At 40.9% G+C, this 17,612-nt stretch overlaps 1 protein-coding gene and 1 long non-coding RNA gene across 2 annotated transcripts; one reads left to right on the top strand and one right to left on the bottom strand.

The window, feature by feature from the left end:
- LOC142408970 (uncharacterized) lies at positions 1–12,837 on the top strand. Its single transcript, XR_012775481.1, has 4 exons — positions 1–224; positions 3,455–3,704; positions 9,849–10,055; positions 12,724–12,837. It is a non-coding gene; the product is annotated as an uncharacterized LOC142408970 (long non-coding RNA).
- LAP3 (leucine aminopeptidase 3) lies at positions 786–17,371 on the bottom strand. Its single transcript, XM_075499822.1, has 13 exons — positions 17,118–17,371; positions 16,279–16,394; positions 15,880–15,934; positions 13,948–14,053; positions 12,677–12,836; positions 9,086–9,247; positions 7,910–8,068; positions 7,016–7,140; positions 5,532–5,620; positions 4,001–4,103; positions 2,192–2,271; positions 1,411–1,523; positions 786–1,301 (listed from the first exon to the last, which is right to left on the bottom strand). Exons 1-13 carry the CDS (start codon positions 17,322–17,324, stop codon positions 1,106–1,108), a joined length of 1,671 nt encoding a protein of 556 aa, XP_075355937.1. The 5' UTR covers positions 17,325–17,371; the 3' UTR covers positions 786–1,105.
- Between the last annotated feature and the right edge of the window lie 241 nt (positions 17,372–17,612).

The following is a 17,612-nucleotide window of genomic DNA, read 5'->3' as shown; positions in this document are numbered from 1 at the left end:
CACCGCCGCCCGGCGCCTCAGCGCGGGGCCGCCCGTCCGCCTGCTGGGGGCCGCTCCCCCGGCCCGCCGCAGCCCCGCGCCCGCCCCGCCGCCCCGCGCAGGGGCGGCCCCAGCGGCCGGGTATCGCCCCCGTGTGAAATGGGAGAGAAAGCAAAGCCGTCCTTCGCAGCGGGACCCTCCTTCTCCAGCCTCTGCCCTCCCGCGCCTGCCAGCCGCCAGCCTGGGTAAGCACCAGTACAGCCTTTAACAAAAAAACCCACCCTAAAACAAAACAAAGAAAACACCCTCTGGGCCTGGATCCCCCCAGTTCTCGAGAAAACCTTGCCCCACGTTGTAAGTGTTAAGTCTGTTTGACGTTTGAACAGATTCTGGGAATACTGTCCCTGCCTAGAGCCTGACAGCCTCACACCAGCAAAGGGGGGAAGCAGCAGGATGACAGAAAGCATGCGAGACAGTGGCAGGTTCCCCCCAAAAAAACCTCACCAAACACTTACTTGCGTTCATTAGTTTTTTTATGAAACAGTTACAAGATACACTCTTGTTGGCACTCCATAATTTAGTGCTGGAGCCATGCTAATCACACTAATTGCAACAGCCTAAAGAGTCTGATGGTGCATCATTTCTACATCAATGCACACCAACAGCAGTTTTAGTTTTTCTAAAGAAAAATGTTAGAACGGCATTTTTAGAAACAATTTTGCACAGTTACCTTTCACACCACCAATTCACCCAGAACTGAGGCACAGCTATGATCTCCATCTGTTAATTCTCTCAATCAAAACACACACACAAATAAGAGATTTATTGTTTGCAATAATTATGCTTACTTTACATATAAAATAGGAGTTCAGATGTTTTCCATCATCATGTTTTGGTACTAAATATCTCAAATTGTTTAAACGGAGTATTTTTTATTTTAAACTGCATAATATGGGATGACAAATCTCAAAGGTGAGATATTTCTACTTCACCTCTAATGATTTATAAAATCCATTTCTACTTCTCATTGCCACAGTGAAAAATATGCTTGCAGCATTCATTTATGAATACTGCTTTAAGATTTTTTTCTTAAGGCAGAGTGGATGATTGTAGAGTAAGTATTTTATTAGGTATTGTGACTGTCTTGACTTAATCGAGCCGCAAACTCTACTAGCGTTCTTGTAGGCCGCCCTGCCATGCCTTTTCGAAGATAGGGCACCTCATCTTTATTCGACATCACACCAGCTATATCTAAATGAGCCCAGTGAGAGGCAGTCACAAATTCCTTCAGGAATGCAGCAGCTGTGCATGCTCCTCCAGCTCTGTGGGAAGCAGAAAAATTGTATTGTTTCTAAAGCAACACCAACAGCACAAACATTAAACAAATACACTGAAAGAAAGGGGCACATGAAGGATATTGGTACATCTTACCTGCTATACTTTCCAATGTTACTCAGATCTGCAAGAGGACAGTCTGTTACTTGTTTTGTGTAATGTTCAAAAAGAGGCATCCTCCAAACTCTGTCTCCTGTCAAAATGCTGGCCTGAAAAAGAAACAAGGATAGTTTTGGCAATTTTTTTTTTTTTTAAAGTGCATTTATATGCCCCAGTATCATGCATGCTTATTTTTGTTTAGCTTTGATCAGTCTAAAAATCTTCAGCCCAATACAATATTAGGTATTTGGAAACACACTGCAAAACAAAACAGTGAATCCTACTTTTTAGGTAGTGTTAGTCAAAAGGCAAGATCTAAAGACTGCTTTTTTCCCCCCCATGATTTTTTTTTCCCCTGATAACACAAATCCTTCCCTTCAGAGACTTCCTTTAGCCATCATGCTTCAGCCACTCATGAGGCCTCTCTGAATTTGTCTGTGTTGTTAAGCAAGATCAATTATTGTTTTAACATGAACTAATTACTGTCAGTAGTCCAGAGCTTACGCCTATGCAGTAAGTTATCAGAAGATGCAGATCCTTGAGATGATGTGCATGCTGTTTGCTGTATGATATTAAACCTCCCTAAAAAGCTAGCAATTAATAGTCAAAATTAATTATTTTCAATTAAATACAGTACTAACATCATTCCTATGAGATTTTAAATTGTAATAAAATACCTTTTAGATTTGCATAAAGACTTTCAGTAATGCACTAACTTTAATAACAACAGCTATTACTGAATTATTATTATAATTTAATAATAATGCAGATGGCCTACCTCATAAAGGTGAGTCCAAAGCCAAGATGAGTTTGTGAACACTCCAGTCGCAGCAGACCCCAATGCAACATCCATGGCACCTACAGAACACACCTTCAAGGTCATACAACAAAGGCAAAGGTGGACCTGAGCTATTTGTCTGCACCCTGACTCCTCACAGAACTTCCCATTTTTATCAGTAATTTCTAAAGTCTGCAAAACTGAAGATTTTAGTACACTTGCATTTTTAAAAGTGTAAACATTGTTAAAACATTTATATAATCTAATAGGACAAGAATTCATAAAAATTATATTCTGCATCTCATGAAACTAGATCTTCTGGTTTTAGCTTAATGTTTCTTAGCAATATTTCTAATATAATGTATTCAGCAATAACAGTGTCTTCTCAAAAAAAAAAAATCTAAATTTTATTGTTTCCATATAGAAAATATAAGTGAGTGGACTTTTTCCAATTTATAGACCTCTACAATTTTCGAGCTGATACTCTTCCTTTTGTGAATTTCACTTGCATAGATTTTTGCACAGCATATGTGAATTTACTTTAAATGAAAATAATCCTTATCAAAATACTAAACCATGCCTAAACCTGAGAAATTACATACATATTTATTTATTTGATGCCACAGAACTGCTTCTCTAATGCCAACACTCAATCCTAAGTGAGATTAAAAAAAAGAAAAAAAAAAAGTAGTTTAACAAAATGATATGTCAAAGAAATTTCTACAGGAGCTCTCCTCCTTCCTGCTTGGTGCCAAGGATCCCAAACATGGAATAATCTATAGTGGCAGTAAACTATTCCTTCTATCATGCCCTTTATATGGGAATACTTTTATACAAGCCAACGATCTTAAAATCGGCTTCCCTTCTGTCTATTGAAATTTTCCACAGCATTTGAACTGGTAAAACTGATGGAACATAATTTAAAGCACCAGTAGAGAATATATAGAAAGGTAATTATTTTGCTTAGCATATTCATTAAGCAACACAGTGGACTCCTATCTGAACCACTCTTCCATGTTTGCTCTCATTTCAGCTACAGTCACTTCACCCATGACAGCTTGTTACTGCAGTTCATAAGATGCATACACAATGCTATTTTTAAATTTAAAATTATAACCTCATTCATATACAACTGTAGAGATGAAACAATTAAAGCACATTTTATTATGCCTTAAAGTATGCAAACTGCACATAAAATAAGAGATACTTCAGTCAAACAAATTCCTGGGAAGATGATAATGACTCTCCTGTGCTATTACCTAGAATCATGGAGACCTGAGCTAGCTCCCACAATGGAAGAACTGGTGCTGGGTAGGTCAGAGCTCAGGCACTCAGGAAGCCGTTCACAAAGAAGCTATTTTGGCTCCAGCACGGCCAGTGCCATATGGACCTGACAGGATTCTTCCACAACCCATGCCAGTATCTCTGCATCACACAGCCCTGGGAGCTGGGAAGGCTCGGAGCTCAGAAATGGAAGCACTGGGAAACATTGTGCTGAAACACTGAAGTCTGCGTAAGTTTTCCTGCTCTTCTTAGTTCCAGCTCAGGTGGGCGGCCCCAACTTCATCCACATTGCTGAGTGTGTACCCTGCATACCAATATCCTCCCCAGTCCTAGAGACACGGTGCAGCGGTACAAGTTGTTAGAGCATAAACTGTGCTAGCTGTTGTCCTACAACATGTAAAATCAACTCGGTTGCTTTCAAATTCAGGTTGGCTTTATCTACATAGTACAACTAATCCACAGCCCAATTAACAAGAGTAACAAAGAACTAACTTGCAAAATGAGCCGGGAAGGGAGACTGCTTACCTGTTAGTGTTGCAGCGTTCACAATAGCCCTTGCATTAAAATTGTGGGCATAACAGAGAGCATCAGCTAACAAAAGTCTTCCTTCTGCATCTGTGTTATCTACCTTCAGGTGCAAAATTAGTAAAAACAGATTAACTACTGAAAACATCCCTTTCACTGAGTTATTTCTTACATATTATGTTAAATAGCTGCCAAATTGTAAATGCACTGTGACAGGCCCTAGGAACTTCAGGTAATCAAAATTTACTCAAACTAAAAAAAAAAAAAAAAAAAAAAAAGGAAAGAAAAAAGATAGGATTGATATACAGTTATGTTTATAAAATAAAAGCATATCTGTAGCTGAGGCCAAGTCATCTTTCAGCACTGCAACCTCCTCTGCACGCTGGGCCTCTGTGCTGCTGGCTCCTCAGAAAAGCCTGGAGGCTGGAGAGGTGCCCCAATGGAGCGCAGGGGGCTGGTTACCATTCCCAGCAAAGCCCCAGGAACCCCAGGGGCTGCTTCTGAGCAAGCACAGAGATCTGGCCAATGGAAACTGCAAAGGAGAAGAGGGTACCACAAAGAAGAACAGATGCATGCCTGGAAACAGTTCCTTGTTATACTGCTTTCTCTTTGGATCTTGAAACTTTTTCCCCTCAAAAAAAAAAAAAAAAAAAAAAATCAGTAGCCCCTTTGCTGCTTTCCCCTAATTCATGATGAATTCTGCAAGATTAATTGCATGATGTGCTCTGAGCTACTAGCACTTTCTTGCAAATTTCTCCTTGGTGGGGGAATATGTGCCCAGTCTTTTCCCTCAAAGCAGAGGGTGACAGAACTCAGTTTTGGGAGAAGAACCTCAAGGAACTGGAAGGTTCAGCAAGTCACAGGTGGCAGAATCACAGAAATCCAGAGAGAAATACTGATTAAGCCATCTACTTCTGGAGGAAATCTACAGCACAGTGAGGTTCAGTACCATTTAATCCATTAGATGAGTATGGAACAGTTTGGATTAAATATGAAATATGTATTTTTGGATACTGATTTGGCAAGCTCCTTTGAACCAACAGCCCCTATGACTCAGAGTTCTGATTATACTGCCAAGCTGCTCTGTACAAAGGCCTTGGTTACGTCAGCAGGAAACTAATACTCTTATGTCTTACTCCAGATAATAGGGAAGTGTCCTGAAGAGTCTGCTGGAAGCAATTAATATGTTATTCATTCTGACTGAGAACCTATATTTATGAGCATGGTAACAACCTCTTGTGCTAAAACAAGATTTTCTAGTATGTTCAGTAAATGACCATACTTTTCAGCTTTTCCTAGCAATTTATAAAACATATATATATATAGATTGAAGAAATTAGACATTTGAAAGAATCCTATGATAGCAATTTCTAATTAATAATATGCTGCTTACATTTTTAAAAACAGTACATTTGCACTGCTTATCTTTTTAAAGGGTCTTTTCAAACACATACTCTGACTGCAGTCATATAACTTGATTGATTAAACCAATTCACTAAAAGTATTCAAAATCCAAGTTTCACAAGCATACCTGTATTGTTTTTCCATTCTTGGCTCTAACTACATCCCCAGGCTTGTTTGCCTTACCACTGGGCATATTTTCACAGAGGGGTGCCAAACCTCAAGAGAGAAAAGGAAAAGTGCATTACTAGTTTCTTTCTCAGAAAAGATGTAGAAAAAACACTTAGGAAAAAACCAGACACCCCTTAAGAAAACAGTACTATTCTCATCTTGAATTTATGCTCAAAATCCAAATTTTCCTGGTTACTGAAGAGACACATGGTCCAGTTTTCAATCAGGGAAATTCCTCTGCATGTTGCACCACCATATTCTCTCACCTACACAATTTTACCAGTAGGATTTACTTCTACTTTATGCCCAGACAAGTGAGATCAGAGGAGCAACAAATATCATCTTATGTTTTCCATATATGAATAATTAGTCACATGTAAAGGGATTTCTTTCTTTATGAAATTAAAAACTTCTCAGATTAACACTCTGAGCCATTCAAGCTCTGCTTATTGTAAACAGACATTGTGTAATGTCAAGAGGGGTCCAAGGACTCGCCACAGAACTCCAACCATAAGAGCAGCAAATAGAGATGAGCAAAAAGGAGGGTCAGTGTCAAAACTCCAACTATGAATGGGATAGTGGGATGAAACGCACTCCACTATTCCTAGGGAAAACCTGCTCCTGGCACAAGGAATAAGCAAATGGTGAACCACCACTTTTCAGTGGAATTATGTACACGGACTTTTGCTCCACTGATTTAGCCCTTCCCAAGGCACACTTAAGTGAGGAATGTCATGAGGATGTGTGTTTCACTGCCCTCTACTGGTTGAAGCATAAAAGTGACTAAAATACTAGTTTCCTAAAAGTCAAGGTTCTCAAGCATAAAACTTATCCTACAATGGATTACATGTCATTAACAACTGGTTTTGCCACGGCTCCTGAATCAGCTCATTTAATTTTAGCTGTGCAACATTTGTGCAGAACAAAATAAGCATTGCTTGTACTTAAAAATAGTATCAGCAGACTGTTTTGTTTTGTTTGTTTGTTTGAGATTTCTGCTGAGATAGTCACCTAAAGAAACAAGAGCTGATCCCTCTTCCTGTTCAGGTGTTGCAAACACCCATGGAAGTAGCTCAGCTAACTCCTTTTCATTTTTAATTTCTTTTACAGATATCCACATTCCTTCTTGTAATGACGGATCAGAACTTCTGAAAAAAATTGTTGAAAATAAGTTTATTGACAATCATTTCTCACCTAAGATCTAAAACTCATGCCTTCAAAATTTTAATTCAGTGTTGAAATATTTATTCAAGCAAAGTTAGTAATTTTTGATAAGGAAGTAAAAATGGAATAGAAGCTGAGCAAGGGAATGAGATAAATAAGTCTGCAAGAGCCCATAGCATTTCTGTAAGACCGTTACCACTGCTGATACTAGAAAATGACTTTGTCAAAAAGAAATCTTGTAAAATTAAGATTTTGGGATTCCTACACAAACATACTTACCAATTATGTTAAGAGGTAGATTTAAAGCTGCTGCTGTCACAATGGCTGAACAGACAGTTGCTGCCCCTCCCATATCTGCTCTCATTGCATCCATACCCGATGATGGCTTCAGTGAAATGCCACCACTAGAATAAACAGAACAAATCTCATCCAACATGCAGGAGTTCAAAGTTGCATACATTGATAATACTCTGTCCATCAGTATGTTTTAACACCAAACACCAGTAAATGTGTTTTCAAATATTCCTGCAACACCCTAACAAGCATACTGAAAGCAAGGTATCTGGGTTTTCATTTCAGGTAAACTATATCCATGAATTATTTCATCATAATTAAGATGTCATAAAAATCCCAGTAATCTGCAGCAGACTAACTCAACAATCTTTGTAACAGCAAAAGAGCACAAAACAAGAACAAAATAGTACACTTCGTAAAATCAGCATACAGAAGGAGAACAGTGATAAATTATTCAGTAGTTATGTGACATGAAAAGCAGTTATAAGGAACTGCTGTAAAGAATGAACCATTTTTTCCTTCCTTAAGCGTGATCTGGATGTCCAGTGACAGACTGCAATTCTAAACATGTAAATTCTTCATCCAGCGGTTTGCGCAGGCCAAAAAAAAAAAAAAGAAAAAATAGCAAGTTCTTTGTTTTCTTTTCCCTTGAATTTCCATTTTCCCCCTTACAAGACAGGTGCATATCAATTCCTACTTTGTCCAATCATTCAAGCTTGTCTTCTCTCCAGAAAAGGCAGCATGATCTACTATATGGGGAAAGTTCACTGGAATGGCATTGAAAGATGTGCTGAGCAAAGAAAAAGCATCTCTCCATTGAAAGTGAATAGCAGGAAGGCATTTCCCCCCCTTCAATCATTAAAATATTAGCATACATACCTGTCAAATGTAACTCCTTTTCCTACAAATACCAATGGGGAGTCATTTGTATTAGCACCACCTAAATAGTGAATCTCCAGAAAGATGGGAGGTTCGGCCGAACCCTTAGCTACACTCAGGAATGCTCCCATCTGTTGTGTTGCTATCCAAGACTCTGGTCTGGAATAGAAATATATTTTTTAATTGGACACTTTCACTAAGGTGATTTTGTTTGTTTGGTTTTAAGAGATCACAATTCTTGAAGGTTTGTACACAAACTATTAATTCCATTTTAGATAGTTATTTTGGAAACAGTCATTTAAATCCAACCATTATTACTTTTTTTTGTGAAACAGAAAAATACTGCCTCAAAGTTGCTGCTTGGTTTTCATTTTGCCTTGTTAAAAATCAACAACAAAACAACACAACAAACAACCTGTCTACACTTTCTGCATCAGAAACATTAAACTTTCACTTGATCATCAGGCTGTAGTCTCTGAAGGCATATGGAGCAACACTATTGCAGCAGGTTACAGCTGGCTTTCTGCTATCAAGATGGTTAACTATAGGCAAAGTTGATTTCCCCTCTATCTTTTGCTTTTCAACAAAACAGTCTCCAACAACACTTGCATAATCAGTTAGCCCATTCCCACTGAAGTGCAGTAACTAGAAATGCTGAGGCAAGACGCATTAGCTGGGCAAATTCAACTGCAAGGGCTTTTATGACTCTATCTCAACGTTTTTAAAAGTTAAAAAAAGCCCCAACAATAACAGGAATAAATAGAGGATGTTTAATTACCACATCCAAACAAAAAAAGCAAAGGTATGTACAAAATCCACTTAGGAAAAAAAACAAAAGGTATTAGAAAAAAGGTACCTAGTATTTGCCTTCTATTCACTGAGTCTTCAGCAGGCTTCTGCTTTCACAGCACGTGTCAATTAAGCAGTAATTGACTGCATGAATAATTGACAGTTAATCATTTTACTGTGTCACAGTATCTTGCTTACCCTGCAAACTAGAAGCTCACCTTCTAATACTGAGAGTAGCTTGCAGTCTGGGCACCCCTCATACCTTTTTGCCAAACGCTTCCCCTGCTTTTGTCATCTGAAGCGGCAGTGAAAATGAGAGCCTCCTGCAGATTTGAATAGCCTGGAAGGTATCTTACCCTACAGAGGAATCATTTAAATGGAATTTACCTTATATGGACCTTCACATTGCTGAAACTTCTGAGCTTCTGTTCAATACGTTCAGCAAATTTGATTGGAGTTATGTAATTAGCTGGAGCCTCCATAAGGTACCGAGCAAGGTTCTGACCCTCAGCGTAGGTAACACCTTTTTGCCAGGCTTCACTTTCAGCACTAAACAACACCATACAATAATCAGGATCACAAACATTTGCACAAGTAAGATGTTGTTAGCATCCATCTGTTCTCTCCTGTTTGAAAATGCGGTATCATTAATTTGGGGCAATTAAGAATGTCACAGTAATCATACTAGGAGGAATTTAGGATGATATCCAAGATGCATCTAGTCTAGTAGCTCATCTCTGGTTCTACTCAGTGCCAAATGCTTCACAGAAAGCTAGAAGTATCCTAGAGCAGACAGATGTAAAATTATCTAATACATTAGGTCTTGTCCTAATCCTTACTAGTCAGAGATTGGCTTAAATCCTTAAGCACAAGGTTTAACATCCCTTCCAAAACTTGTAATCGCATTAATTATAACAGCCTTGAAAGTTTTTATTTACCATATAAAGTCTCCAATTCTATTTTTCACTTTACTGAAATATGATTATGTGATAAGAGTGGAATTTGGATCTCATTTCACAGTGCACTCAAGGCATTTCACTAACAAATGACAGAGCAAACATTCAAAGAGCCACCTGCATAGGAAATGGGGATGTCTCTCTGGTTGCTTTGTAACACTAACAGTACAAAACCTTTCATTTTACCAAGACAGAACTGAAAGGCTTATTTGCTTTAAAAGATATCACAAAGCAGGGCATTAAGTTGGATTCTGCCTCTCAGAAGAGCAACACAGTGAAGAAGGAATCCAGAAGGAATCCAGAAACATTGCCTGGATATGGAGGGATGGAATTAAGAAGCCAAATCTCAGCTGACACTGAACTGGCAAGAAGTGGGAAAGGCAACAAGAGGACTTCAACAGGTACATCATCAGCAAAAGGAAGGTCAGGGATAATGCTGTCCCATTGCTAAATGGGGCAGGCAATCTAGTGAACACTGAGAAGACTGAAGATCTCAATGCCTGTTTTGCATCAGTCTTAATAATTATTAAGGTCTGCTTCCAGATTCCCCAGTTCTTTGTGCTTAGTAACAGATTTTGGGGAAGAAAGGTACTACCCAGGGCAGAAGAAGGTAAGACTTAGGACTGTTTAAGGAAGCCAGACATACACAAGTCCTTGGTAGCAGGCAAGGTATATCTGAGGGTGCTGAGGGAGCTGGCTAGCATCATTGCAAGCCTGGTCTCTCTCAGTTTGAAAGGACATGGTAACTGGATGTGGTCTCTGATTATTGGAAAAGGACAAGTCCTCATCTTTAAGAATGGCAAGGAGGATATAGGGAACTACAAACCATTTAGCCTAGACTAATCCCCTAAAAGTTTATGAAGAAAGTCATCTTGGAAGCCATTTCCAGGTACATGAAGGAAAAGATGGTCACTGGAAGCAGTCACTATAGATTTATTTGGGCCAAGTCATGCCTGACCAACTTGACTGACTTTTACGATGAGAGGGTTGGCACAGAGGACCATAGTGGATGTCATTTATCTTAGCTTTAGCAAGGTTTTCACATTGAATCCTTGCAGACAAATTAAGAAAACATGAACTGGAGGGGTAGACTACAAAATGGGTGAAAAACTGGAAGAACTGTTGGGCTCAGAAGATAGCAGACAACAGTTGAACAATCTAGCTGGCAGTTAGTTATGTGTGGTCTTCCTCAAGGGTTGATACTGGGGCTGATACCTTCATCAACAACTTGGACAATGAAATATACCCTCAGAAGTTCATAGACAGCATCACATTGCAGGAAGCAGCTGAAATGGGGAGGGTAGGGCTACCATTCATAGGGGCCTTGACAAGCTGGAGGAATGCACCAAAGGGAACACCGTGAAGTTTAACAAAGACTGGCATAAAGTCCTGTATGTGGGACAGAACAGCTCCATGCAACAGTCAGGCTGAGCACTGACTAGGCAGAAAGCAAAGTTGCAGAAGAGAACCTGGGGATCCTGGTGGACAAGTTGTACAGGAGTAAGCAGCGCATTACTGCAGTGACAAAGGCCAGCCATGTACTGGGTTGGATTACAACATAGGCAGCATGTTAAGAGAAAGAATTACTTCCTTGGCATTTGTGAGGGTCCATCTAGCTACATCCACTTTTGAGTTCCTGAATACAAAACAAATACTGATAAACTACAGAAAGTCCAAAGGAGGGCCTCTAAGAGTAGGGAGCTGGAGCACATAGCATATGAGGAGAAGCTAAGAGAATTGGGTTTGTTTCACCTAGAGAAGAAAAATTTAGGAAAGATCTAATTGCAGTCTTTCCTCTACCCTCAAATAGGATTTATAGAGAAGATGAAGACAGACACATTTCAGAACTGCACAATAAGAGGGCAAGAGACAAGGGGCTCAAGATTCAACAAGGCAAACTGCAATAGGACATAAAGAAAAAAAAATTCACCGTGAGCGTAGTTAAGCACTAGAACAGATAGCCCAGTGAGGTTGTGGAATTTCCATCTCAGGAGATACTCAAAACTGGATTAGACAAAGGCCTGATCAACCTGATCAAGCTTTAGAGTTGTATGTAACTTCCAGGTTATCCCTAATCCAAGTTGGAGCTGGACTAGATGACCTCCAGAGGTCCCTTCCAACCTGAATTATTATATAAAAAAATTACTTCCAGTGTCATAAGTTGTTATAGGACCATCTATGTTTTCAGGAAATGTTTATTTGATATAAATATAATTGGCTCCCAAACTATCTGCTGTGTTACAAAATGGGAAGAGTGTTGCACATAGCTTATCAAGACATGCTTAAATTAAGAGGTTTTTCTTTTATTTCACTGACTTCCTCATAAGGAAGGACTTGTTCCTGTATAAAGAACATATGGGAAATACCTCTCCTCTGCATGACAGAATATCCTATGTGGAAGGTCCAAAGTCCACTCTGATACAGTAAAAGGGGATTAATAAAACTTTGTTCTGGAACCAAAAGCTCTGATATTACTTGAGAGCAGAAAGTAACAGTGATGTCTATTTAGAGGTCACAAGCACCCAAGCATCTCTTCTTGCATTATATTCTGTGAAAGAAAATATAACAAATCAACTATGTAAAACCTATCCATCATGAAATGGTCTGGTGTCAATTAGCATTTCCTGATTCTCAAAAGGATTAATTAACTTATGGAGTCTGAAATACCTCTGCTCCACAATTTTGACACGCAATATCAACAAAAATCCTTTTATGTCACAACTATGCTTCAAGTAATTTTTTACTTTTATTTTTATCCTGGGCCGCCTTTTCTATGAAGCGGCATTTGTTTACCCTTAACCTTAGAACATGGCATACTAACGAAACACATGGAGCAAACACTATAAATATACTTGAGATGTAAAATACTTTAGGAAATTCAAAGGAGTAGGAAGAGTTAAGAGGGACATTGCTGCTAGCCCTATTCTTTCAGTTTTGTGTTTTTCTCATGCACAAGCATGCACACAGTTCTATAAATAAACAAACAGATAAATAAATAAGCAAGCTTTCCTTTTGCCATCACCTTCCATGAAGCTGAGGAGTAACTACAGGTTTCTTTTTTTGCTTCAGCTCGTTATATTCATGCAATCCAAGGACGGCGCCTTCTGCAGCCGCTTGAGCATCTCCACAGGGGTCTACTTCAACACAAGGGATCTCCAGATCTTGGATCTGTCTACAGCCAACTGAAAAATACAGTACAGAGCTAGTAGGCTGAGTATTGCACAGAACAGCAAAACAGGTGTCTGAGGTGACCAATATGACATTTCAAGGAAAAAGTAATTTTAACTCAAGATATCCGAGTTTATAAGTAAATCAATTAAAAAGATCATGCAGTAGAATAATTAAAAATGCTAATGACCATATACTGACAAATTTTGACTAAAAATATCACTTGATGAATTGTAATGATTAAGACATTTCACAAGAATAAAAAGGAAAGTCCACAGTTGTTCTGATTCCCTTATATCAAAAAAAAGCTCTATCATTCTGGAGTGCTATGGATTATGACTATTTACAGGTATCAGAAATTTGCTGTAATTTAGTTTTTTGCTAAGAATATATGACTGCTCTTTTCTTCCAAATGAGTTTATACACACTTTTAAAAAACAAACAAAAAATATTCCATATATTCTATTTTGTACCCAAATAATTTAACAATGTTTTGGCAGCTGGTGAGACAACGCAGGCTAGCACTTTGGACATACAGCTGTCATACATGTGCAACTGACCTCCAGTCTCAGATGATAAACTCTGTGGTGAGAACTCTTTTTATTCCTGTTTTATACACACTTAGATGCAGCAGTCATCTTTGATTAAGACAGAGAGGCCTCCTCTGCCTGTGACAGATAACATACTGAATCATACTACTGATGTTGTGAAAGATACTAGTTTATAACACAAACATCTCAGTTACAAACTAAGTGGCAAAAGTAAACATATGTGCATACTTAAGAACAGCATGAGCACAAAGTGAATCAGTGATGCTCTCAGGCTTCAAAATAGTAATTAAACAAGTGCCTTCTCAATATCGCACTGTTTAGGAAAGTTATTTGGTATAAATAACTGGAGTTACTTGTCTGCAGATTGATTTACAAGCCCTATAACTCCTTCCTTGCTAAGGAAAAACTTCATGAATATCAGTGACAAGTAAATGCATTTACCAAACCTACCATGCAGTAGGTTTTGCATTTTAAAAAAATTCATATCTAGACTCACTCTTCAAAAGTGGAACATGCTGCACCATTGCAATAGTTTTATATACAAACTGTTTAAGAAAATTTTAAAATCGTTAACCTGCAACAGCTGCACGAATATTTTCTTTGCCTTCATTCCAGTTTTCTTGGTCATTTACTCCAGCATTCTTCTTACCCAAGCCAACTACAACCACACTGGGAAAATCCTAGATGAAGCCAACACACAAATGGATTCACTTTCCTCATTGTTACAGCCACAGCCGAGAGTTGTTAAAAAGGCCTTACTTTCCAAAGCAAACCAAGCCCAGCATTAATATACATTCAGTACTTTCTCTAGGTTATGCACATTTCTATGTTAAGCGTGCCAGTATGGTGCCACTGTCTTGCACTCCCAATTATTTGCCACAGGCATGCAACCAGTTGTTCTGCTGTCCAGTTAACAGTTAATTATGTGTATTGCAGCAGATAGGGCTTTATGCTCAACACATAGCAAACTTCATACTTCTAAGGGCAAGTCTAAGAGTCTTTTGTAAGCAGATCCAGCTTTCCAGCTGCAACAAAGGCCAGAACCGAGCTGGAGAAGTGTCACCTTTTTTGGCACAATACTATGTTCAAGGAAATAAAATAACTTCAAAGGCTGAGCCTATTAGCTCAGCCCAGGAGCTGAGCTAGCATGATTTGCCAGGTAACGAACCAAAGCAGCACAGAGGTACACAGCTCCAGAACTCAGGAAAGCAATGTAGCACAGCAGACTAAATGCTTGCCTTATAAGCTGCAAGTGGAAGGCAAAAAGGAAGAAATAACAAAGATTAAAGGAGCCTTTTAAGAATGAAGTCAAATTTGTATAAAACTCGAGGTTATATATGTGAACAGATTTCCCATTGCTCTGAAGAAAAATGAAGCTAATCTTGGGCTTTCCCTTCCATCACAAATAGCTGCTCTGTCAGATTCTAACAATCGGCTTTCAAACTGCTACACCATAGTAAAGTCTTTCAGTCCACAAGATGCTGAACCTAGCGTTAGCTTTCCGGAAGATCAGTGATTCAAGTTAACATTTTTTTTAGTTATTGTTATTTTACACACTTAGAGTGCGTAAGGCCAAATTCTCTTGCAGAGATTTGCTACTCACTTCAGAGGCCATCCTGTATGCAGAACTGGGATAATGGGACCTTCAGCGGATTCAACTTCCATGAAATTTCCAAGAGCCTTTTTACTGAGTCCGATGTCACCTGTCTGGTGTCTCTGCATAGGAATTTATATGTGGTAGGCAATACTCACTACAAATCGATTTCTTTAAAATCATTTAAATAGCCCTAATGTAAGATTCAGTTACTTATACAGGGACACCTAGCGTGACATTACATGTATGCCTAACTTCTAGCTACTACTCCAAAAAGGCACAAATCGTACCATATTTGCCAGCTTCATGTAGCTGCATGAGACGTATTGGGGCTTCTCAAATGGCACCAAACCCCTAACTTTAAGCAGATGAATCCCCATCTCATACCCTTGTGATGTATCATGTCTATGCAGACCAAAGTCCTGCTTGAAGAACAGTCCCACGTCTTGTTTTCAGAGGTTTCAAGCACACGACTTTAAAACCTCTGATTAAATCCTATGATGGGACTACCTTGTGTTAGAACTGTCACGTCTGGAAGGTCTTTGCACATATCGGTACACACTCATGCGCTCACTCCTCCCAAACACAGAAGGCACAGTAGAAGTCTGATCCAAAACTGTTGTGCATCAGCTCATTCAGTAAGCAGTTATTCAGAGCACATCACCTTTGGAGCAGACTTGTTTACATCCTCTCAATTTGCAGCACAGTGGAGGGAGTACAGAATTGTGCAAAGGGACGTGCAAACATGGGGAGTGCAGAACAGGAGGTTTCAGTAAGAACCACGTCTTTTGTTGGAGGGGTGAGGGAGGGAAGAAGAGCAGAGCATTTATACAAGCACAGCAGTGAACTCGGCTTAAGATGTAAGGGCAAACCTCACACATTAATATGTACACAAAAATCCAAAGTTCGTACCTGATGCAAACCATGGAATATGCGTGTTTTGCCTTTCTTCAAAGGTGGCCCACATCTAGGACACAAAAAGATTCTTTCAATAAAGAAGTCTTTATTGGTGATAAATCTTATGGTACTACATTCACTCCACAACCACACAGTGCTCCTCAACACTGTACTGGGACACCTGGATCAGTGCCAATTCACAGAAAAGGACAGTTCCCACAAACATTTTGCATCCGTTTTCTCAGTGCTTGGTTTTTCCACAGGAGTTCCCCTCCAAAATGCTTGGCCTAGCAGAAGCAAATACCAGCCTGAGAAGTGGTATGGATACAAACACTAATAACGATTAAAAAAAGATCATTCTTATTGGTGTTTGTAGGTACTTTAATCAATTTCAGAAGCTTACCACACACTTACACGGCCAGAAGTTCTCTCAGCTTTCCACACACAAGTCTATCGAAAGCATCTCCAGCACTAGTGAACTGGGCAGCACCTTCATCCTTTTCACTCGAGTAGATTCCCAGAACGAGACCCTAAAAAAGGACGTGCATTAATGTAAACAACACGAAATTTAGAGACCCATCTGAAAGACAAGCAGCACACTGTTCAAACCATAGCTACTGCTGGATATATTCATCTCAGTTTATGTACTTATCTAACATGAGGCACAGAGCGACACTTTGGTAAACCAGGATAAACCACTACCGCTACTTTCAAGTGTGGAGGAGAACTTAAATACCATACAACTTAAGTTATAATCATTTTGCCTAACATGTAGTGACAAAAACTCTTCCAATCTGTAATTTTAAGTACAAAAGAGCTTCCCCCCCCCAAAAAAAAGCAGCTCTCCAGCCAGGCGCACCCAGGAGGAGCGCAGGCAGCCGCGCCGCTCCCGCCACAAGCTCAGGGGGAGGGCAGCGAGGTGCCGGGGCAGGAGGGCGGCTCTGCCCGACGGCGGCTGAAGCAGTCCCGGCAGGGAACCTCCCCAGGGCCCAGCCCCCCCGGCGGCCCCGCCGCAGGCACGACCCCCACCCCAACGCCGCCGGTCTGGGAGTTACAGCGCAGGCCGGACCCGGGGGGCTCACGGCCACCCCGGAGCTGGCCGCCGGGCACGCTCGGCCAGGAGCCGCGGAACCGAGCAGGAGGAAGGGACACCCGGCGCCCACCGCGGGACGCCCCACGCCGCCTCCTCCTGCCTCGGCCCACGCCGAGCAAGAGGGGCCGCGGGGCGGAAGCGTCCCCCGTCGCCCCCTCACCTTCCCGCCCGCCCCGCGGCTGTAGCCCCGCGGCGAGGGCCCCTGCGCCGTGCAGCTGCAGGCCAGGGGGAGATCCCGGCTAAGGCGGCGCGCAGCCACCCTCCGCACCCACGGCAGCAGCATGGCAGGCAGGAAAGGAGGCAGGCAGGGAAGGAGGCAGGCAGGCCGGCGCGCCGCCACCTGACCCCGGCGCGCTGATGGCCTCATCAGCCGGCGCCGCGCGGGGCGGTGCCCGCGGCGGCGGAGGGGAGGGGACGAGTTGGAGGGCGGAAGGTAGGAAGGGCTGACAAGGCGGTGTCCTAGGGGCCGTGAGATGGTGTGTCGTTGTTACTTGCGTATGAGCCTTCGTATGGCGAGGAAAGGGGGTCGGCTCGGTTTCACAGTGGATTTTTGCCCTCTTGTGGTGTGCGCTAGGTAACTCGTCGCACGTGCTGCCGAGGATGAAACAACTTCTCTGGTGGGCTTATCACAGACTTTAAAAAACTGCCATCCTGG

The sequence above is a fragment of the Mycteria americana genome, chromosome 4 (genome assembly GCF_035582795.1).
Source record: "Mycteria americana isolate JAX WOST 10 ecotype Jacksonville Zoo and Gardens chromosome 4, USCA_MyAme_1.0, whole genome shotgun sequence".
Taxonomy (NCBI): Eukaryota; Metazoa; Chordata; class Aves; order Ciconiiformes; family Ciconiidae; genus Mycteria; species Mycteria americana.
Note: the sequence above shows the minus strand (reverse complement) of the source record. Positions and strands in the feature narration are given on the sequence as shown.